The sequence below is a fragment of the Bicyclus anynana genome, chromosome 17 (assembly GCF_947172395.1).
Source record: "Bicyclus anynana chromosome 17, ilBicAnyn1.1, whole genome shotgun sequence".
Taxonomy (NCBI): Eukaryota; Metazoa; Arthropoda; class Insecta; order Lepidoptera; family Nymphalidae; genus Bicyclus; species Bicyclus anynana.
Window position 1 is genome coordinate 5,693,851 of NC_069099.1, and position 24,625 is coordinate 5,718,475.

A 24,625-nucleotide genomic window follows, 5' to 3' on the forward strand; every position below is an offset into this window, starting at 1 on the left:
AAATTAAATTTAAACCGGAAGTAGAACTGTCAAAATTTAAATGAAAAAATGTGCAAGTTTGGTACCCTATATTCAATGTACTCTATGGTTTGGATCTTGAATAGGTAGTAGTGTAGTGCTATGTAGGTTCAAAAAGAATAATAATCACTATCAGAGTACGGGGGTTACTACAGTCTGAAAATATTATACTCTCCGACCACAGACAGGGCGAATGATCTAGTTTATATTAGCTTATAATTACCTAATGTGCCTTAGAACTAAGGCACATAGGTAATTATAAAGGCACATAGGTTGTTGTCTTGTTGATAATGCCTAGACAATTTTTAATTCCTAGATCTTTGTAATACCTCAATATATGTATTCTAAAAAAATGAGGTAGTGCCTTAAAAACTAGGGTTAAACTGGCATCAATGAAACAAACTGTATAGTTTAAAATTTATTATCCTTAATTACGTCTACCACCATAACCGCCCTGCGTGGCTGGCTGTGTCAATTGGAGACCATTGATGTTAGTGAAGTCGAGCATTTTCAACATGTCCTTAGTGTCAGGGTCCACCTCAATAATGTCATGCTCAAGAGCAGAGACCTCAGGGACATAGTTGTCACGCCTTTCACGCTCTTCCTCCTGCAGTTTGATGGAGATTCCACGGACTTGAGAATGTCTGAGACGTCTCATTAAATGTGTGGCGAATCTGTAAATGAATTAAATTTCATTATTATATCTTAAAAATAGAGTAATGTTTGATTTGCTGAATTTGGGAGTTGCTAAATGCAAGCAGCTCAGGACTAGTGTTTGGAAGTACCTACAAAAGGCCTATGTTCTGCAATCAACGTCCGTTGGCTGATGAGAGACATTTGGTTTTGGTTTATTTAGACATTAGGAACCAAACTCTTATTTTAAGATAATTAATCTGTATAATATACATATAAAAAAAAGTTGTGTTAGTTACACAATATTTAACTCAAGAACAGCTAGACCAATTAGGCTAAAAACTGGGGGAGAGGTAGCTTAAAACTAGGGAGTATAGGAGACTAAGGGTTGGGTTAGGATAGGAATAGCTTAGGGTTAGGTTAAAGGTAGGCTAGAAGTAGGGTTGAGTAGGGATATGGTAGGGTAGGTGTAGGGTGGGAGTATGGTAGGGTACAGGAAGGGCTTCATGCGGACGAAGTCATGAGCATATGTTAGTCTATAATATAAAAAGTGTCTATTGCTGACTGATCAATAAACACACAGTTAAAGGATTTTACAAAAAATTACCTCCTAAGGAGAGCTCATGTGGTGTAATAAATTTTATTACAAACAGCTATTATGAAAACAACCAACTTCACAACAATAGGGGAAAATATTCTAAGGACACATATTTATAATTATGTATTATTTCAGCAAAAGCTCTGATGGGCTAATGCCTTCAAGTAAATAAGGAACTACTCTGTTTTTATTTATAACAAACATCTAATAAAAAATGTAGTTACTCCAATCAAAGCTTATACTTTCAAGCAAAAAAGACAATCTTATGCAAACTGTACAAACACAATACAGATTTTAATTTTCAATAATAAAATCATATTAATATAGTGTGCTTAGGCAGACTTTTGTTTATTTAAATTACATAAAATTAAAATGTTAAAAGCTACCCAGATGATCATTTTTATTTTTATATATATCTATTTAAATATTACTATTGGTAATGGCAATACAACTATCTATTAAATAAATAAATTACACTTGGATAAAAAACACATGAAATTTTCGATTAAGGTTAATGAACTTTTTTCTTACCCGGCGATTTTGTTGCGAAGAGGTTTTGTGGGAATAATAGCAATTTCTTCACATATTCTCTTATTGGTATGGAAATCAAGAGTTAATCTGGTGTAGTATTTCTCAATAATAATTTTCGCTGCTTTCTTGACAGTCTTGGTCCTAACGCGACCCTGGAATTTTAGAAGTTTCGTAAATACACACCCCAGAAAACTTTACCACTATTGAAGAAATCAATTTGCGATTTATTATTTTATATTTTGATGTGATTTAGTAGATATAATTGGATTTATCGTAAATTATTTTTACCATTTTGGAAAATAGTGTTTTCGTCTATTGACAGTTGACACCAAAAGGAAATGAAATGTCAAAAAATATGTCAACCCAAAAATGTCAAACAAGTTTTTTAACGATTTCACAGTTCTGGACTCTGACAACTTTCTACCAAAGAATATAAGGCTTCGTTCCACTTAGCGATCCAAACTATTAGTACAGCAATTTTTTCCGTTCCACTTGCTTGCTTGCGTTGCACGATACGTATTGGAGTTTACTCCTTAAGAATCGACTTTTCATATTGAAAAACCCGATATGAAAAAAATATGGGCAAAAAAATTCGATGAACGTATGACAACATTACGTTTTTTTTGTGCGCAACCTATTCTGCGCACCTTTCACCGTCTAGAGTCTACTTCGATCTGAAAGAGTTAACTTCATTCGTGCGTCGGAGGTGACACACACTTTTTTTATATATAAATTTTAATAGTGTTATTTTTTATATTTATTGTGTTAACAAGTTAATAAACGAGGAAAAATAAATTATACAAAGTAGTGCAAACTGATTAAATGCTTGGAATAAATAAGACAGGATTTAGATAATATATTCATGTAGTTAATCTTTTTAAGATTAGAGGGTAAAAATTTCGTTGTTTTAGTATAATTTTCTACCGAATACTTTTAAGTATTTTCACCAATACGAATTATAAAGCAGCTATACCGTCCTGAAAAATAATTCAAAATAAAAAAAGCATTTGTTTTAAAAATTGATATTTTTTAATTTAGAAATTTTTGCGTTTTTAAAAAAATGGAAGACTACAATTTCGCTACAACAGCATGGATGATTTAATAATATTTCAAATATATTAATCTTTAATTTGAATATTGATGAAAAAATAATCAAATATTATTTCACTAACCTATTTATTATCACTAAATGCATTTAAGACCCGACTGGATAAATATATGAAGCAATAAGAAGCTCAAAGATATAGGCGCATCAGCGAAAGCTGTTTAGCCTATAAATATAATAATAATAATATTAATTACTTACCTACGGAAGCTAATAAGAAATAGTTGTCAAAAATAAATTCGTTGCCATATAAATAAAATGATAACTTTTAATTTAAACGATGTTTCTTTAATATTAAATATAGTTGAGTTAAGTTGCAGATTACAGATTATTACATTACAAAATATAATATATTTCATTAAGAATAGCATAAAATTAAACATTGTATTATTTACATCAACGCTCAAAACACTCCATAATCAATTCCACTTTAGTTCATGATCGCAACGCTCGCAAGAAAGGGGAAAAATGTTAAGTGGAACGTAGCCCTAATCGAAACAAAACTTCCTTGGTAGGAGATTAAAACTGCTAGAACTCAGAATAACTAACGAAGCCACAAAAAATCAAAGACCTACCATAAACCATTAATTATTTAGTCTGTACTCTGTAGCCAAAGATAGAATAGAATAGAAAGGTATAATCTGCATTCTGTGATAATCTATGTTCCTTGCTGTAGCTGACGAAACAACTGCCATTTGAATTTTTTTAGAATTCGCTGGTGGTGTGGTGTGCAGCAGGCCGGGTCAACTCTCGAACAAAGTTTGGTTATACCTACGGGGGCTAGACCTGTGGTGTCATCATCCATACGGTTCTACCGTCTGGTAGTTGTAGCAATATTATTATCGTTAGTAGCTCACGCCTGACATAATATTTTGATAAATCTAATACATTTTTAGATTTAAATATGACTTTAATAACTGAATAAATACTTTTCTTCTACAAAAATATAGAGAGACACTCTCGTTGAATATTGTTTTAGTAACGTATGGGTAAGATTTTCTAAACGAAGTGTGGCAACCCCAATTACTTAATAAAAAATAAATATGTTATAAAATGAAAATGGCGTCATTTCACCAAATAAAACACGAATTCACGAATAATAAAATAAATGTTTGCCACGGCCTGTTAATATTTATGAAGACCTCTTCATGGATTGGATTTAAGCTTTTTGCTGTGTAATATCCTCGCCATTCTTGATGTTGAGAAGATCTATAAGTCTTTTGCGTTTCATCTGAGTGTTGTGGTTTTTCATTATGTTAAAAATAAGACTTTGTTAGTTCAAGTGTCTCTATAACTATGAAGAAGAACAAAAGAAAATGCTTTGAGTGTGGTTCTTCGCCTGCCGATGATCCAGAGAAGACCCTACAGAGATTACAGAAATTTGATTCTACAAATTTAGTCTCCGGTATGTACCTACTTTAAGTTTTAGCTAATAATAAAATACTTTAATTATAGCTATTGATCAGATAATGATTACATTAGTTAGTTAATTAGGTTTCTTAGTAGTCTTCTCAAGATATGGGAATTAATAAAATCCTACTAATTCTTATGAAACTCGTGCTCAATTATACAACTATGCTGGGTTTACACATTATGGTAATGTTTGTAGATGCAATGCACCCCAAATAACTGTCTGACCTGCAGCTGTCTGAATGTTTACTTCTCTGGACCTACTGAACAAATTTTCATTTGGTTATCACAGGTAGCTTAATCTGGAGCAACATAAGGTTAATTATGAAATGGTAATGAAAATAAACATCTGAGAAAAGCAAATTCCATGAACTAATTTGAAAGTATCTGTTACCAGTTCAATATTAAACCACAGGTATATGTACTAAAGGCAGGTAGAGTAAAATTTGAGTTTTATTTTTGAATCTATAATAAGTAGTTTATAATTATGTAATGATGAACCAGAACAATTTGTTAATTTGAAACTACAATTACAAGTTTTTATAATTATGTTAGGCACTAGGCAGACTAATGAAGAGTATGTTAGTTTACTTTGTACAAAAATCTGTTCTCGATGGTTCACAGTAGTAATTAGTTTGATTCTAAGTCAGAGGCAATCAAATACAATGTTTTATCACGACTCATAGCAACATACCTTTGGCGCTAGATCAATATCTAGGATGATTTCACTAAAAATGGAAAAATAAAAATTTTTAATTAAAGAAATTCAACCAACTTCAAAAACATAAAACATACTGGCTAAACTAAAAAGCGAAAAATAATATTATACTAAGTTCACTCACACCTTCAAACTGATCATCAGTTAGAACATAATATGATATATAGAACTTAGTATAATGTTATTTTTCGTTTTTTAGTTTAGTAAGTATGTTTTTGAAGTCGGTTGACTTGTTTTTATTAAAGTTTTTTAATACACATGTTCCTTAGACATTTTAAGTTAATTTTCCTTATAGAACTTGGAGCTACCCTAGAGTTATGGGAAATACTCCCGAGCACCCTGTAGATGCTACTTAATCCTACTAATCCTTCATTCATCAGTATTGGTTGGTGGGCTTGGAGTTTATAAAGAATATTAAGTATATATAATTTATTTATGAACATTCCTCATTCAGTTGAGCTTTTACTACCCATAACACAAGCTAAGCTTACTTTGAGACTAGTTAGTGATGTGTGTAATGTGTTAATATAAATATTAACCAACTTTCTGCAGTTTGAGAATACGCGGATAAAATATAGCCTATGATACTCAGAAATAACGTGGCTTTCTAGTGGTAAAAGAATTTTCAAAATTGGTTCAGTAGATCCAGAGTTTACCTGCTAGAACACCACCAACTTTACCTCTTTATAATACATACTAGCGGACGCCCGCGACTTCGTCCGCGTAAAAATCGATGTCAACTTTCAACCCCTATTTCACATTCTATTTTGCAAGTTTTATAACTTATACCTTGTAACTAAAAAAATTAAGGACTTTCCGTACAAACTTTCTACCCCTACTTCACCCAATTCTGATTTTGTTTTCACGACAAAAAGTATCCTATTATCCTTCTACGTATTATGGTCTCAAATCGTCTTAAGTATCGTTTGAATTCATTCTGTAGTATCAGCGTGATGCCCGGTCAAAAAAAAGGCAAACAGACAGACAAAAAAATAGAAAATATGAGCGTGGTGCGATGACAAAGGAAAATAGAGACTTCTATGCTAAAATTATAATCTTTGGATCTACTGGACCGATTTGAAAGATTGTTTTATCAATAGAAAGTTACGTTATTTGCGAGTGTCATAGGCTATGTTTGATTCCCATATTCACACAGAAACGGGAACCACGTAATGGAAAGCGCGGGGCGTCATGTAGCGGACTTTCTGCGTCTTTGAGAAATTTTGTATTATCTCCAAAACTAATTAACATAGTATAAAGGGCAAATCTTATCTCCATAATATCCTTGTGATTATTAAATAATTTATTTTGATAAGGATTTAAGTTAAGTAGCATAAATAATGACGCAAACCTAAGTATATAAAATTTATAATTTTCAAAACACAAAAGGTACTATATCTGCTAATATATAGAAGATAGATATACGGTGTCGCGGACTTTTTTGTAGAACTTTTAAAGATACATAAAGCCTCCATACATTAATTTCAATTTTACACAATGGTTTAGGCAGCGCATGCGAATAAGTCTGCTTAAGAGGATTTTCGGTCCGACCTGTATGACAAAAACTGTGTTAACTCGGCGAATATATATCATGCTAATATAAAATATAGCCTATAGCACTCCCCGATAATGTAGCATTCTACTGGTGAAAGAATTTTTGAAATCGGACCAGTAGTTCCGAAAATTACCCCATTTAAAAAATGTGACAAACTTACAAACTTTACCTCTTTATAATATTAGTATAGATTAACAACCCATTTTCGGCTCATTGTTGAGCACGAGTCACTTCTCAGGACGAGAGGGGTTAGGCCTTAGTCCTCCATGCTGGCCCAATGCGGATTGGCAGACTTCACACACCTAGACAATTAAGAAAATTCTCAGTTATGCAGGTTTCTTCACAATGTTATGCTTCACCATTTAAGACATTTAATTTAAAAATGGGTTGAATACATATCAGTATAGATTTTTATTGTGAGTTTCTTGAAAGAAGGAAATGCTCAATATTTCATAGACCAACCCAGGACTCAAACTCAGAATTTCATGATAGTTACACTGAACCAATAAATCAGTTAGAGAGAGAGAGAGAGAGAGAGATAAATAAAAAGAGTTTATTATGTATTAAAATTAAAATATATACCTAATGCTTTCAGCAATCCTGCTTCTTCACATGAATTTTACCCGCATGATGACGGTTTTTAATATAAAAAATATTTACACAATGTCTCAAAAAGCAATCAAAGCTTTCAAAAATGAACAATGTTCGCAGAAGTTCAGTACCAACAAACTCACAAAAAATGAGCCCAAAATTTAGCATTACTTGCAAGCCAGACTAAGAAATTTCAAGAAGATAATTTAAAAGAAGACAATAGAATAAAATAATATTAACACACAATGCTTAGCAAATATAGCATTAACAGATGGAAACCAGGCAATAGGTATGTTAAAATAGGTTATGTTTCATAGAAGCTATTTTAATCCTACACATCCATCATTTATCATTGTCTCCATATAGTAGAGGAGGTATGGAGCTGAGACCCACCACACTGCTCCAATGCTGTTGGTGGGCTTAGGGTGATAATGTTCAATTAATTAATTACCACTATCTGATGCTAATGTTAATAATCGGGATTAAAGGTTTCTCAACTTCAGGATGAGAATTTAACTGATTTTTTTTTACATTTTTCATAATCTATTCTTCACATTTTTCACTTAATAAAATTCTTTTAGTTTTTGTTTGTTTTTAACTGGTGAAAATATGTGAAATTTTGCTATCGGCTTCCCAACTCCAAGATGAGAATTTGACTGAATTTTTTTTTACATTTTTAACCGATTTTAAAAAAAGAAGGAGGTTCTCAATTCGAGTCTATGTTTTTTTTTCATAATCTATTCTTCACATTTTTCACTTAATAAAATTCTTTTAGTTTTTATTTGTTTTTTAACTGGTGAAAATACATAAAATTTATTCTTTATGTTTAAATTTTCAGGTGTAGCAAAATAGAAGATGAAGGTCTAGCTGTGCCAGTCAGTGCTGAGCCACACAGTTGCTGCTGGCATGTTTGCAAAATAGCACAAGGTAACCTGCTTCATCGTTATTATCAACCTATTTTTACGGCATTACAGGGCCAGGCCTTATAGAAAAGTGATTATGGCGCTGAGACGCACCACACTGCTCCAATGCTGTTGGAGGGCTTAGGGTGATAATGTTCAATTAATTAATAACCACTATCAGATGCTAATGATAATAATCGGGATTGAAGGCTTCCAAACTCCAAGATGAGAATTTAACTGAATTATTTTTAACCGACTTCTATGTTTTTATTTTAGTTTTCATTTGTTTTTAACTGGTGAAAATACATAAAATTTATTCTTTATGTTTAATTTTTCAGGTGTAGCAAAATAGAAGATGAAGGTCTAGCTGTGCCAGTCAGTGCTGAGCCACACAGTTGCTGCTGGCATGTTTGCAAAATAGCACAAGGTAACCTGCTTCATCGTTATTATCAACCTATTTTAACGGCATTACAGGGCCAGGCCTTATAGAAAAGTGATTATGGAGCTGAGACCCACCACACTGCTCCATTGCTGTTGGAGGGCTTAGGGTGATAATGTTCAATTAATTAATAACCACTATCTGATGCTAATGATAATAATCGGGATTAAAGGCTTCCCAACTCCAAGATGAGAATTTAACTGAATTTTTTTTCACATTTTTAACCTACTTTAAAAAAAGAAGGAGGTTCTCAATTCGAGTCTATGTTTTTTTTTTCATAATCTATTCTTCACATTTTTCACTTAATAAAATTCTTTTAGTTTTTATTTGTTTTTTAACTGGTGAAAATACATAAAATTTATTCTTTATGTTTAAATTTTCAGGTGTAGCAAAATAGAAGATGAAGGTCTAGCTGTGCCAGTCAGTGCTGAGCCACACAGTTGCTGCTGGCATGTTTGCAAAATAGCACAAGGTAACCTGCTTCATCGTTATTATCAACCTATTTTTACGGCATTACAGGGCCAGGCCTTATAGAAAAGTGATTATGGAGCTGAGACCCACAACACTGCTCCAATGCTGTTGGAGGGCTTAGGGTGATAATGTTCAATTAATTAATAACCACTATCTGATGCTAATGATAATAATCGGGATTAAAGGCTTCCCAACTCCAAGATGAGAATTTAACTGAATTTTTTTTCACATTTTTAACCTACTTCAAAAAAAGAAGGAGGTTATCAATTCGAGTCTATGTTTTTTTTCATAATCTATTCTTCACATTTTTCACTTAATAAAATTATTTTAGTTTTCATTTGTTTTTAACTGGTGAAAATACATAAAATTTATTCTTTATGTTGAATTTTTCAGGTGTAGCAAAATAGAAGATGAAGGTCTAGCTGTGCCAGTCAGTGCTGAGCCACACAGTTGCTGCTGGCATGTTTGCAATATAGCACAAGGTAACCTGCTTCATCATCATTATCAGCCTATTTTAACGACACTAGTGTAACAGAGCCAGACCTTATAGAAAAGGGGTTAGGGAGCTTAGACCCACCACACTGCTACAATAAAGGTTGGTGAGCTAAGGGAGATAAAGTGAAATTCATTGTGGATCACTATCAGATGTTAATGATAATGACCTGGACGAGGCGCGGGAGTGTAATACAAACAACTTACCAACTCCAGGCTGAGAACTGTAAATTTCTTGGAAGAAAGAAAAACTCAGTATCTGATAGCCTGACCCAGGATTCGAAGCCACGACCTAGTTATCCAAAACCACATTGGCTAACCAATATTATAATACTAGCGGACGCCCGCGATTTGAACCGTGTGATGTTCAGTTTTTGAACATCCAGCGGGAACCATGTTTCTGGGATAAAAAGTAGCCTAAATATTGCTCAATAACTTCCTCTATCTTCCAATGAAAGTCCAATTAAAATCGGTTCAGCCGTTCCAAAGATTATCCCAGAGAAACAGAAACACAGACAGACAAAAAATTTAAAAGACCTTGTTTGCATTTTAGTATTGTGTATATAATTATAATCACTTGAAAAAACTATTGATAAATTTCACTAAAATTAACTTTTATTCCTGAAAAAATCAAGGGAGATTTGTGAAAAACTGTATTTCACGCGGTCATTGTTGCTTGCCTCACCCTACTCAACTAAATTATTTTAGTGTACAACATGATTTTTTTGAGACGAATATCTTACCAATTCATGGATTCACCATGTGGGTGTCCATCACGTGGCAGAGAGAAAAACGCTGAGCAGAGCTTGGACTTGTGATCAATGGACGTAAGGTTAAAGAATTCCTTGACAATTGATTAACACTCCCCTTCTCTGCTCGTGTTGTTCTCCCTGCGTAGTAAGGTCTGCCAAATTTGGTAACCCAAATCTGCACGTCTAGAGAGACCAAGGTCTCTAAGCAAATTATAGAGAGATTTTGCTGGTAATCCTCTCGCACCTCTCTACGGCGTACAGACTAACCATATAGCTATTTTAGTTAGTTCAGTTGTTAGGTCATAACATTTATTCAGTTTTATACTGTGGTCCTTTGGAATGTTAGTCTCCCACGGGACAGTAAGCACTACAAGTACTATACTAAAGGAAAATGTCTGGTTTAGATCACGAAATAGCAACATCCTCTGGGATTATCCTTTTAACTGGTAACAATAATAATTATGTAAAATGTATACCTTATCAGCCGATAGACGTCCACTGCTGGACATAGGCCTCTTGCATGGATCTTGTTGTGTTGTACTATACATTGCAAGGTAATGCCCATAAATGACCACGCTGGGCATGCGGGTTGGTCATTCGCAGGCCTAGACTTCTCGCACCGGTATCGCTGCTGCCTGACACCGGTCTGTGGTACTTGTGATGTCTAGCTGAATCAGAATTGTTAAACCGCCATTAGTCGGTCGCCAGAGCCTCGTCGGTCAATCTGCAGGGTGCACCACGTGCAGGTGATGTTGGCAGTTGGAGAGGCTGACTGGTACTAGCCTCCCCCTTACACCCCATAAACGTATACTTCTTATTTATTTTTGCAGGTGCAGTGCATGCAATAATAGTTATGTAAAATGTATAACTTCTGATTTATTATTGCAGGTGCTGTAAAATGAAGATATATTGTTAAATATCATGAGATAGAAATAAAAGATGAAGGTCTAGCTGTACCCGTCCCGAGCCACACTACTGCAGCCACGTTGCTGCTGGCATTTTTGCAAAATAGCACAAGGTAACTTGCTTTATTCATTCGGCTTAGGTTGATATTATTAGATTGATTAATGATCACTATCAGAAATGTTAATGATAATGACCGGGTTCGACGGCTTAACATGCTCTCTGAGGCACGGGGGTGTGACACCACCAACTTCCCAACTCCAGACTAAGAATTTGTTAGCAGAAGCAAAAACTCAGTATCTCTTAAAGACAGAACCAGGATCTCGTGATCCAAAACACATGGGCTAGCTACTGAACCAACAAGGTAGTTTTGACCTGCTTAATAACAATGAACTACATGTTTCCTCGATACACTTACAGTTTTGTTTTTAAAAACTTTAAGTGTATCTAGTAGTATCTCACAAATGTCCCTGAAGAGAATAGGAATTCTTATTATATATAATTATGTAAATATTTATTTTCAGTGCATTTTAAAAAGTCATGTTAAATGAAATTTTCTATTACAGGTCACAACAATTGATGTAACAAATATAATCAATGGACCAGGCACCTGCACCATGATTCTTTGGAATACTAAAATTCGTCTCTTTATATCTGTACTTCTCATAATGAAAAATGTCACGTTTTTATGAAAGAAATAATGGAATCAAATAATAAATAAAACAAGCATATGCTGGAAGTCCTCAGAAACAGCTCCGACTTTGATGATTTTTTTTAAAGTCATGTTTTTTATGTTATTAAAAATCAGAAATGTTTTGGTGGACGAAATTATTTAAATTGTTAAAAAATATCTATGCTATTTATACATATTTTTTTTTTAAATACAACCGACTTCAAAAATACAAACTTATGCAGAAAACTAACAAACGAAAGAAAATATTATAATATTTTCTATCTATTGATCACTTTGAAGGCGGTGCCAATGTTCCAATTAATGGGCCGAGAATTAGTTATCTATTGTTTACTAGCTATAGGGCTCGAATTGCTTTTTCATATCTTTAAAAGACTATCTTCGGAATGAACCCTTTATAATAAAAAAGTATTATCAAAATCGGACCACTCAATAAAAAGTTATACTTGGTTGTATACTAAAATTAATGGTTAAACAATCAATCATCCCCTGTTTTCGTAATGTAAAACCAAGAATAACTGTTAACATGAGTAGTCCGATTTTGATAATTCTTTTGATTGATCATTCTTGATTGTTTTAGTTTAAAACCAAGCATGTCTTCGAATTCCGATTTGAATAACTTTGTTTTAAATAGAAAGGGTATATTCCGACAATGGTCCCAAATCATTATAAATTTAAAAAAAACGAAGATGACTGGTTATTTTCCCATTAATTGTATTGTAAAACTATGCGTAACTTATTACGAAGTGGTCCGATTTCGTAAATTCTTTATAGACTGTAAAGCTCCCATATAAATTTTAAAAAACAATTCCAATCCTAAATGTGCGATTGATTGTTTTCTCATTCATTTTAATGTAAAACCAAGCATAACTTTTTATTGGGTGGTTCGATTTTGATTATTCTTTTTTTGATAGAAAGGGTATATTCCTAAAAGTCTCATAAAATGTTGGAAAACAATTTCAAACCTAATAGTAGGAAAATAGAAGATGATTAATTGTTTTCCCATTTATTGTAATGTTAAACTATGCGTAACTTTTTACTGAGTGGACCGATTTTGAAAATTCTTTACTTTTTGTAAAGGGTTTATTTCGAAGTAGGTCCCATATAAATTTCGGAAAACAATTCGAATCCTTAAGGTGGAAAAAAACTGTACGATTGATTGCCTACCCATTAATTGTACAATTGGCACCGGCTTCAAAGTAATCAGTAGATAGAAAATATTATAATGTTTTCTTCAGCTTATTAGTTTACTGCATAACTTTGTGTTTTTGAAGTCGGTAGTGTTTGTTTTTTAATTATTTATTATATAAATAGCATAACTATTGTTGAATAGTATAAATCGTTCCATCCTCACTCCAAAAGGTTTCTGATGTCAAATAATATGAAGAAACAAACTGAACAAAAATAATCATCAAAATCAGAGCTGTTTCTGAGGAAGTAGAGGGTAAATGCTCTATTGATTCGCCTAAAAGTAATATTATGATTTTTTATCGCATTAGGTTGTAAAGTTCGGCTAGTGAAAGTAGAGACTGAAATTGCCCGCCAAATTTAAAAATCATATAAACAAAGTAAAAAAACATGCGTTTTCATAATTTACTTAAATTAGTTTTTATTTGTGAATACATTATTACCTATACTATAAGTGTTAAACTCAGTTATTCCAATATTTGCACTATAATTTTGAGAATTTACTCCGGGCTAATTTGGCGGGTGATTTCAGTTTCTACTTTCATTAGCCAAATTCTAATAATTTTATTGTTTATGAAATTTATACTAATTAGAAAGAGGAATAATTTGATTATTTGTTTGTTTGCATTGAATAGGCTCTGAAACTACTTTGCTGATTTAAAAATTTCTTACAGCATTATAATCATGGATTAGGCCATAATTGTTATCTCTGTATTCCCACGGGAACGAGAACTACGCTGGTGAAACTGCGTGACGTTTGCATAGTTTATCATATGTACAAATATCCCGACAATCTATATTTTTATGTATGAATTGGTTAAGTCATAATTGACTTGATTTTCCCAAATATATCAGTGAAGTCACCCAATTGATGCATAGATATATTTTTATTTTGGTTTTCATTTTACTTTAAAGATAAAATTTAGTTTTAGAAGCAAAATGAATATATGTAGATTACATTTTAGGTGCTGATGTTTACTTAGTTATTGATTAAGTGCATAAGATTTTTTATTTGATAATAAAGACATTTCAACTTGAAACTGTTATTCTTTCTATTGTTTAATTTATTATATACAATTACTTGTTACTAAAATATTGTGCTATTATATTGTTTTTAATATTTTCACAGTTCAGCTTTTGGGGACGGAGTGGTTTTAAAATAAATATTTTTAAAAATCTGTTTAAATTAATTAATTAATCGACAGAGTTTATAAATATCTGTTTAAATTAATTAATTAATCGAAATGGTTTTTAAAAATATTTATTTTAAAGCTATTCCGTCTACAAAAGCTGAACTGTGAAAATTTAAAAACAATATATTAGCTTTGAATTTCCCGCGTTGGCAAATTGTTTCAATGGGGGCATTCCACAGATGGCGGTAATTTTAGTGCCGCTTTTTTTGTATGAGGTTGGTATTCTTCTCCTGAGTAAATATGTTCCTTGGTGTGCAGTGGTGGTGATTTTAATTTGCCGCCTTCGGTTGTTCATATTAAGTAGTTAATACATATTACCTGAATCATTGAATACTTATCGGAGGACTAGTTCTTTTTCTTAGAGCCTTAAACAATTTCTTTGTCCGCACGTCCCGAAAAACCATCAAAATGTTTTGGGGTAAGTTGCCGGTAACCATGTACCACCACGTGTTCTAATATAAAAACACTTTAAAAAACAGAATTAACCATTTATACATATTTTAAAACTAATTTCTACGTATAATTACTGCTGAATATAATCACTAATTCACTAGTCACTAATAGTTTTGTAATAATGGATTGCACATGTTGCACTAACTAACGCCTAAATACTGTTAGTACAAAATCTCAATGTAGACAGTCAAATGTTACACATATGCATAAACGCGAACAGCTTTCGATCCATAATTTTAATAAAACCATTTGGGCATGCAGCACAATTCATTGAAATTCAAAAAATGTCCTATAATCCCTCTAACATCTTGAAGTGTCATTGTATAGAATCTATATCGAAATGTTACGTTTCTTTACCAATCTTCTAATAATTTATTTGTACTGTCAAAATTTCAAACTATTTTGCAATAACTTGCTCAGCAATATGGAATGCTAACTGGACTAATGATAGGAAAAGACGGCTCAATAGCTATAACAACCAATATAAGCCTCTTGTGTTCATTGTATTTGTTTTATTATGTAGTAATACTCAGATCATCTTTGTGTTGAATTGTTTTTCTTTCTAAGAAATTTTCAGTTTAAATTCCCAGCTCGGAGTCAGGAAGGCGATACTTACACACACAGGGTAAACATGTGCTTTGAAGAGAGGTCCTAGTCTTTACTATTAACATTTGATAGTGGTTGATAATTAATACAACATTATTTCCCTTTGCCCGCTTGCATGCTTTGGAGGAGTGTGGTGGATCTAAGCTCTATATCCCCTCTCTTATAAGAATATAAACCTGGCCCTGTAGGGTTCTGTTAAAATAAACTGGTAATACTCAGATCTGGGCCTGTCTTATAGAATATAGGCCTGGCCCTATACTGTTTTGTTAAAATAGGCTGATAATAATAAATACTCAGATCTGGACCTGAGCTGAAAGATATAGTATGCACCAAAATTTGGGTCCTCACTGAACACAATGCTCATAACAGCAGTGTCACACTTCCTAGAAGGGATATATTAGTTATGCAGCTTAACATGTTGCAATTTCAGCAGAAATAATTTCAAGTTTTGTTCTAATAATTTCAAGCCATTTCTCTGAAATATGAAAATTCACTTTTGTTGGACTAAAATTTTGAAATTGAAAAGATCATGTTTCATGACTAGAACCTTAGTGTATTTCACATTAACGTGAACCACACTTTGTAAAATTGTAATTTACTTGCTCACTCCTTTGCAATTATTTAAGCTTATTTGTAGATGGACACCAAAGTCAAATCTTGCAATTATTTAAGCTTATTTGTAGATGGACACCAAAGTCAAATCTTTGTAATTTTTATGGTTGTCCGTTTAGTTCACATTTTTATGTATTGTAGTTTTTAATAAATAAATAAATAAAAAAAATTGAAGGTGGTGTAAAATGTATGTAAAATGGCTAACAAGAGCCGTGATAGCCCAGTGGATATGACCTCTGCCTCTGATTCTGGAGGGTGTGTTGGAATCCAGTCCAGGTGTGTGAAGTCTGCATTGGGCCAGTGTAGTGAACTGGCCTAATCCCTCTCATTGTGAGAGGAGACTCAAGTTCAGCAGTGAGCTGAATATGGGTTGATAATGAAAATGGCTAATAAAAAAAAATTCACAGGACTGATAATGGAACCAAACAAACGGTACACCCAAGTGGTGGAGAAGCCGTTCCACATCTCCCAGGCGGCGCTGGACATCTCTACGGGTGACAACGATGCCTGCCAAGTGATGGTGGTGGTGGAAGGCAAGAACTTCCTTGTGTGCACACTGCAGAAGAATAAGTACATCCAGGTGCCACTCGACCTGTACTTCAAGACTGGAGACAATGTTTCGTTTTTGACAAATGGTAAGGGTTAGTTTCTGTGTCTTTCAATAATTAATCATAAAGTCAAAATTCATTTAGGTATTTCATTTAGGCTTGGTTTACAAGCACTTTTGAAATGTCAGGTTACACTAATATCACATCACACCCACACAAATATTATAAAGGCGAAAGTTTGTGTGTAAGTGTGAAACTGTGTATGTTTGTTCCTCTTTTACGCTGCGGCTACTGAAGCGATTTGAAATTTGGACTGGAAATAGATTTTACTCTAGATTAACACATAGGCTACTTTAAATCCTGGAAAAAATTCATGGTTCCCGCGGGATTTGTGAAAAACTGAATTCCTCGCGGACGAAGTCGCGGGCGTCCACTAGTTATTAAGATAAATCGAAAACTTAAAATTCAAAGTTACAAGGGTTCTAAATGTACCTGGGTCTGATATAACAATTAATTTAGAGTTTATAACACTTTATTTTGATTTTTTTCATTTTATATTTTAATGTTATAGTTGAAACTGTTTATGCCTGTGACAAATAAATAATACCAAAGTTCAGAACACATGTCACCTTGTAGAACACATGTTGGTATATGTATTACCCAAGCTAACAATTTTATTAACATTAATATGACAATAATATACATATAAAAGATACAATTGTAATATGGGCCTTGGATGTAATAATGACAATTTCCTAATAAATTTAACTCATTAAATTCAAGGGGTTTAAAGTTAAAGTAAAGTTTACTATACTGCTGTGCTAAGCGCAAAACTGGTATCTCAAAAAAAATTGATTTTTTACATTTATTTGAATTTTGTGCCATTGGATAGCTTAGAAAAATATGCATCTAATGAAGAAAGTTAAGAAAGTTTTTTCTATCTCACTTTTACCTTAAAGCTACTTTCAGATAACTTCAATTATCTTGAAACTTGCTGTCACTGAGATATCGCTTTTGCGCTTAGCACAGCAGAGTATAGTGGTAAAGGTACAGAAAAATGATGCTTGAAAATTTATGTTCAAAACGTTATTTATTGCATTACTGTTGCATCTATTTTATTTAGTTTATATTTTCGATTTAGTTATGATACAAGAATATCTTTGAAGAATGTTGTAATGATCTTAGTTTTTATTTAAAAGGTAAATGCAATGTTCACTTGACTGGATATCTGGACCCTGAGTATGAGGATGAGGAGGGTTCAGAGGAAGAAGAGGAAGAGGAAGAAGCCCCAGCACTTGTCCCCGCTAAGAACAAAAGGAAACTAGACAATGCTATCGAAGGCACTGCCAGCAAGAAGGCTAAGGTATTTAGTATTTTTTTTTTACATTATACTATACAGTCTGCAATCTTTATGATATCTCGGAATTCAGCTGTGGTTATCTCTCTGCTTAAAAAAAAAGAAAAAAATTCATGTCGCGTGAGGCGACTGCGGGTGAAAGAGTGGCGCGTGCGGGTTGATGATTTAGATATCAGCGGTAGCGCCTCTATGTTACCGCTGATATCTAAAACCTTGTAAAAGACACCAGACAGTGTCAATCTAGAAATCAACACAAATTCCAGGAAGAACATTGAAACTATTTACTAATGAAGTTTTAAGTATTTTTTATGATAAAATGTATTTTCTTACAAACACACAGCACAAGTAATCAATGTTTTTTTTTTTCAATTTCGCCTTTACAGCAAGATAAGAAAGCAGCCAAGAAAGAAGAGCCAGCCGACAGCTCAGATTCTGATGATGATGGTGTGGACCAGCTGCAGAAGTTTTTAGAGGGAGAGGACATTGACACAGATGAAAATGATGATTCTTTCAAAGTCAACACATCTGCTGAAGCGGGTTCAGATAGGTAAGTAACTAAACCAAGAATTATTAGGTAAATTAAATTAATTATCATTTCATAATGTGTAATTGTTTGAAGAGCTTAAAAACGATAAACAAATATACTCTCTCACTTTCATTTGTAATATTACGAGGCAAATTAAAAATTTCCAAATTGTCTTTTTATTGGATTAAAATGGAAGAATGTGAAAAAAAATAAAACGTCAAATTTACAATGACATCCAAACATATATATTGTAATCTAAGATCTGAATTAGACTATCACTATTCATGTATTAAACAGATGGGTTGAGATTGTTTATAATACAGGTTGTTTATTATAATAAATGAATGATAGATAGAAAAACTTATGGTTTGTTATTTTACTGCCCCAGTGAGGAAGAAGAGTCAGATGATGAAGAGGGTGAAGAGGAAGGAGAAGATGAGGAAGAGGAAGATGATGAGGAGGAGGAGTCCGACAAAGCAGACACAACTATGGACACCAGTAAAGAGGAGACAGAGGTTGACACTTCCAAACTCACAAAGTCACAGAAGAAACGACTGAAGAAGAAGCTGCGAGAACAAAAACAGAAGCAGGCCGAACCTCTAGTGAATGGGATTGATAAAGCAAAAGTATGTATTAACTTTCATCATGTTCAAAGAGCTATTAATAATTTGTTTGTTGATAAACTGTGCACATCTAATTGCTTTTGCTAACTTTTGTAATAAATGGCATCCATCATTAAAGTTACCTTCTGTTGTTGTTAAAAATCTTGTTTTTGCTGGATGATGAATAATAAAATCTATTTAACAAAAAGTTCAACAGACTTCAAAATCATTATTAACAAAAAAGCAAAAAATAACATTGTATGTGCTACCTTTTGATCCCTTTAAAGGTGGTGCCAAGTCAGTGGCACGTTTCTAAAAACTATGATTTAAACAAATCGAGTTAATGCATCACTGTGTTGGCACCGCCTTCAAAGTGATCAGAAGGTACCACATGCAATGTTATTTTTCGCTTTATAGTTATTTTTGTGATTTTGAAGTTAGTTTAGTGTGTAATTTTTCTGTTTTAGTGTGTACATAGTGAACGAAAGCGTCACAGTACAGGCAATTTTGTTATTTTATTTTCATTTTTATACAAATACTGAATCGATTTTGACTCTTTCAAAGTAACAAAAAAAAAATTCAATATTGGTTAATTAATGATGAAGTTATAAGGTAACAAACATTAAAAAAAATCAAATCAAAAAAGTCAAATTGAGAACCTCCTCTTTTTTTTGAAGTTGGTTACAAATGTAATGGAAACTCATATTATTTGTCATGTAAATAAAAATAATTATTTTTAACAATTCATTTATATAGAAAGAAAAACCTGCTGAACAACAAAAGGCTAAAAAAGAGAAGGGTGAAGCAAAGAAGGACGCACAACCAGTTGAGAAAAAAGAAAAGAAATCCCTGAGTGGTGGAGTTTCTATTGAAGACTTGAAAGTGGGGTCTGGACCTGTGGCTAAGCCTGGCAAAGTGGTCATGGTAAGTAGAATAGCTTTAAAAGGTTTTTTTATTATTAAAGCTACCACAAGTAAGGATTACAAAAAAAAGGAAAAAATGGCACATTTATGGATCATAAAGCAATTGCTACTTATTAGCATGTGTATCGCAACAATGCTAATAATGAGCATGCTTATTTTGAGCTTGCTCAAGAATCAACAGTTGTGCGATTTATGCTACTTGCGGTGCGGGTGGAAGGGGGCGTGCTTATAGCGCGTCTGAAAAAGTTTGCTTATTAAGTATGCTAGTTGATCAGCATTAGCTATTCTGTATTCTCTTCACCTTCATCTCTCCCTGTCTAACACAATACTATAGACAGAGAGTGATAGATACAAATTAGCATGTGTATCTATATAGATATGTTACGAGCATACAAAATCACCGCAAAAAGTGATCAGAATTTAGCTACTCCACTGAGCTCATGCACAATTTGGTGTTAAAAATCTTTTATCGTAATTAGATAAAAATTCATACAGTTTTAGCTTCCTTACATTAAATGTGACATTTTTTAACAAATGAATTATAAACATAAACGCACAAATAACAAAGATATTCGTAATTTTGTTTGAACGCACATACAAATCTAACGATCATTACATTACATACGACGTCATTAGTTCGTGCCATTTTGTATGGGGCGTTTTTCAGGGATCCGCGGCAGCGCTGCAAATCTGACCCTTTCAATCCCTGTAGCTCCGAAAGTAACGATCGCAGATACCCTGTTACTTTTACAAAATTGCTATACTATTAGCATACTATTAATTTATATACAATTTAAAAAACTGTCATCATCCCTATTAAATGAACAAACAACATCTATTTAAATGTATGTTAGTAACATTTTGACTTTGGCCCAGGTGTACTACGAGGGCAAGTTGAAGCAGAACAACAAGATGTTTGACAACTGCCAGAAGGGTCCCGGGTTCAAGTTCAAGCTGGGTGCTAAGGAGGTGATTTCTGGCTGGGATGTTGGTGTCGCTGGCATGAAGGTTGGCGGCAAAAGAAAGATCATCTGTCCGCCCGCTATGGCGTGAGTACATGATTTTTTTTTCCATTTCTTGATTGAAAGTCTACAATAACGAGATTTCCAACTGTAAGTATATCTTGGTCCAAGAAAAGGCAGGGTTATTTTTTGTTTGTCACCGTTTAACAATATCTAAGGCAAACATAAAGTGCATTTTATTTACAAAATTTTATCACCATTATCTTATAGTATTATCTGACATTTCAAAATTGCTTGAAAAGTAAGCCTAATTGAAATAGATGAATTTGATGAAATGACGAGATTTAGCAGACAAAAATTAATGACGAGATCATTCAGCTATAGGGTACATGCAGCAAATCAAATGCAATGCGCATCCAAAGGATACAAAATAATACAAAATACTTAGGACTATCACGGTTGCCCTTTGGTTCACTCGCAACAATGAAACCCAAATGAATACCTTGAAATGCCTGTAAGGAAATCAGTAATAACTGCAAAAAGCATAAAGGAACGCTAATGCAACAACCCAATCGCCTCCCTAGCTCATTGGTGGTAGTGCCGCGAATCAAACGCCTCAAGCGAGCTGTCGTGCTCGATGACTAGGTGACGGCAGAGCTATGGCTCTCCTGTCAGAAACCGTCCTAAAGTCTCACCACCCACCGATAGCAGATCCAAAGAAAAAAAAAATGAGATAAATTAGGCTGTAAAAGTTTGATAGAGTTATAATTTTGATGATGTTTTTTGTCACTATCATGCATATTTAACATTATCATAATCTGTCTTGTGTGTATTATTAGTTCCTAGCTATATATTGGTTTGTTAATCCACAGGTACGGCGCTAAAGGATCCCCGCCAGTTATCCCACCAAACTCAACTCTAGTCTTTGAAGTAGAGTTAAAAAATGTTAAATAAACTGACCACGATTGAATTTACTGTGTCAAAGACATTGCAACAAGTTGTTTGATAATAATTAATTGGATTGCCATCAGGCTAAAGCACGCCTACTTAGTTAATATGGCGTACTTACAAAATAAGAATTAATTTTTTTTTAATTATGTATCCTACTATTCATAATTATCTACTTTTGTAAGTGTTTCATATTAATTGTTTACTTGTAAGTTAGCATTGTAAGATTATTCTGTAAGGTGGACATTTAGTTAATACATATTGGTGCACAAGCAATGTTCATCAACTAATAATGTTCAAACATGCACCTATATATTTTTTTATTTCCCTACTTAGTGTTTGCCATCTATTTTTTTAGTAATAAATTCATAATTATGTTCATTCCACAGTTTTTATGACCAAATTTTAAAATTTAATCACTCATTCAAGTCTTCATTATCTAAAGTTTTAGATATCAGATATCAGGATTATCAAAATATTAACTTGATTTTGACTAATTTTTCATTTACTATAGAATATTTTAATTGCAATATTTAGGCAGCCAGTAATAAAATTTTAAGAGTCCTAACTTTGATTTGTTGATTGTAGTTAGCTAGATTTTTTAAATAATTTTATTATATTCTACTTTCTGCATTTGTTTTTAAATATCCATTGCAACAACCAATTCAGAAGTTGGGAGGAAATAAAACAATATAATAATCTAGCTACATACCTTTATTACTTTGTAAAATTTTAAATGTTATTACCAATAAGTAAATAAAATAAATATTCCAGTGAAATAACTGTTTTTTTTCCTAAAAAATAAACTAATACAGAACTTGATTAAACTTTTCTTAATTAAAAATAGAAATTCATAATTAAGATTGTTTGTTTGAGTTGAAACATTTTTTGATGTTTTTTAACAAAATTGTAGCTTACGGAATGTAGTGAAAGGGGTTCTCTAAAACAAAGAATATACCAGAGTATTGTTGATGAATTGAAAAAAAAAATGGCAATGTAAATCTATAGCAAAAAGTGGACCTTCAAAACAGGTCAGCAATGGCATTGCTATACTAGGGTCACAGCATACTTATTGTAATGTAAACCTTGCCAATCTCATGAATGAAAAGTGAAAGGATGCCAACTGTCAATCTTTTCTGAGTTGGTAGGTGTGCTATGACCCTCAATCTATCACTAATAAGTATATTTACTAAAACACATGTTTACAGTCATCATCATTATCAGCCGATGGACATCCACATTAGGACATAGGCCTTTTGTAGGGACTTCCAAACAACACGGTTCTGAGCCTCCTGCATCCAGCATCCTGCTTGATGACGTCATTCTACCAAAACTGCATTCTCTAGTGCAGGGTCACCATTCCAGCACCTTGGGATCCCCAACGTGCATCAGCACATTGATATACTTTAAAATATATTTTCTTTATTTTAGTATCAACTATTTATTATAGTGTTATGGTGGGCACACACTTTATTTATAAGGATGACTAGTGTGAGTTGTGCATAAAATGCATTTTGTAGTTAGTGGATAATCATTAATCAACTTGGTTTCATATTGTCTTGTCACTGTGTATTAAAATGCAATTATTTAATGTTAATAAAAATGCACTAATTAAATTTAAAGGAGACAATATTGTTTAGAAAAAATTACTTGACAAATATTTATTTAAGTGATCATTATTTATGTGATCATTCATTTTTGGTAAATTAAACAAATCTTACCCATATTTGACCATTATATTTAAACTTCAACATTGCAAAGTTTTGCCCATAAACACAGTCCACTTGTGTTAAATTACAATAAATTATTTTACATCTCCTTAGCTCTTTTTAATTGCATAGTCATGATAACCATAATGTAAATGAAAAATAAATTTTCAACAATATATAATACTTAACTAGAATAAAAAGTCGTTTACTAAAAACCTTGAACATAAGGAAATAAAGACTTAATAAAAAATCAAGGTTCTCATAGAAACAATGCTAATCCTCAGTAAAATATTACAACTCTGGAATTTTAACATTTGGTAACTGACGTTATTCAGACTTGAGTCGTCCATCATGTTTTACTTCAAGAGAATCTTTTTGGAGAGCTTCTGCTTCAGGGTTATCTTTTTGCACAGCATCTGTCTTATTTCCATCAGGTTTCCTTCTAAAGGCGCAGACACCACCTTCACATTTGAAGGGGAATTCGGTCTTCTCATTTCCATCAGCGTCCTTCACAGCCCATGGGTTCCAGAAACGGAGCACGTAAGGCTGAACGAATTTGTGCCACAAAAATAATAGCACTGGAATGATGAAACACGGTACACAAACCATTTTTTCGTTTTTTTCGAACGTAAGGAATTACGTGTTTGTACTTAAAAGTGAAACTTAAAAGTAATATAAATTTTAAATACTAATTTGCGTAGTAAAAATAGTAATTAATTAAATACTCTTTGTTGCAACTTAAAGCAAATGATTGGAAATGGAAAACAAGTTTTTTTTCGTTTTTTAGTTTGTCAAATGTCAATGTCACTACCCTACGCACTGTTGCGTCACGTAACTTCTGACTTATGTCATTGCCAATGTCACTAGTAATTTCCTCGGAGGAATGTTTAATTTTTAATTTATGTCTAATTATTATAAATTAATAGGTAGTATTTATAGATTTACGAGTCGGTACATTTATGATAGTATTCGTATAGTACGACACAAAAGAGTAGAAAATATATAGTCCTGTATAGTCACTTATTATCTTTCATAGGGTAACCTTGTTTTCAGTCATCCACTTGGGACTACCTTGATACTTGATAATAACATCATTATATTTTGTTCTATTCGTTCGTTATCAACTCATATTCAGCTCACTGCTGAGCTCATGTCTCCTCTTAGAATGAGAGGGGTTAGGCCTTAGCCC

At 32.9% G+C, this 24,625-nt stretch overlaps 3 protein-coding genes and 1 long non-coding RNA gene across 5 annotated transcripts; 2 read left to right on the top strand and 2 right to left on the bottom strand.

Annotated features, from left to right (window-relative positions):
- Positions 1 to 423: 423 nt before the first annotated feature.
- Positions 424 to 2,227, bottom strand: LOC112052195 (40S ribosomal protein S17). The gene is made up of 3 exons (XM_052886503.1): positions 2,069 to 2,227; positions 1,781 to 1,932; positions 424 to 692 (listed from the first exon to the last, which is right to left on the bottom strand). Exons 1-3 carry the CDS (start codon positions 2,069 to 2,071, stop codon positions 446 to 448), a joined length of 402 nt encoding a protein of 133 aa, XP_052742463.1. The 5' UTR covers positions 2,072 to 2,227; the 3' UTR covers positions 424 to 445.
- A 1,391-nt stretch (positions 2,228 to 3,618) lies between these two features.
- LOC128198893 (uncharacterized) lies at positions 3,619 to 14,431 on the top strand. The gene is made up of 7 exons (XR_008251587.1): positions 3,619 to 4,290; positions 4,588 to 7,448; positions 7,998 to 8,086; positions 8,400 to 8,972; positions 9,365 to 9,453; positions 11,104 to 11,233; positions 11,685 to 14,431. It is a non-coding gene; the product is annotated as an uncharacterized LOC128198893 (long non-coding RNA).
- A 7-nt stretch (positions 14,432 to 14,438) lies between these two features.
- Positions 14,439 to 22,509, top strand: LOC112052180 (46 kDa FK506-binding nuclear protein). Of its 2 annotated transcripts, none has more exons than XM_052886375.1 (8): positions 14,439 to 14,608; positions 16,269 to 16,502; positions 17,609 to 17,772; positions 18,150 to 18,313; positions 18,681 to 18,918; positions 19,651 to 19,818; positions 20,694 to 20,866; positions 21,652 to 22,509. In XM_052886375.1, exons 1-8 carry the CDS (start codon positions 14,599 to 14,601, stop codon positions 21,731 to 21,733), a joined length of 1,233 nt encoding a protein of 410 aa, XP_052742335.1. In that variant the 5' UTR covers positions 14,439 to 14,598; the 3' UTR covers positions 21,734 to 22,509. The 2 variants fall into 2 exon arrangements, with proteins under 2 accessions (XP_052742335.1, XP_023946925.2); XM_024091157.2 differs by having other exon boundaries at positions 16,269 to 16,496.
- Positions 22,424 to 24,229, bottom strand: LOC112052178 (UPF0729 protein AAEL015238). The gene has a single exon (XM_024091156.2). It carries the CDS (start codon positions 24,043 to 24,045, stop codon positions 23,764 to 23,766), a length of 282 nt encoding a protein of 93 aa, XP_023946924.1. The 5' UTR covers positions 24,046 to 24,229; the 3' UTR covers positions 22,424 to 23,763.
- Positions 24,230 to 24,625: the final 396 nt, after the last annotated feature.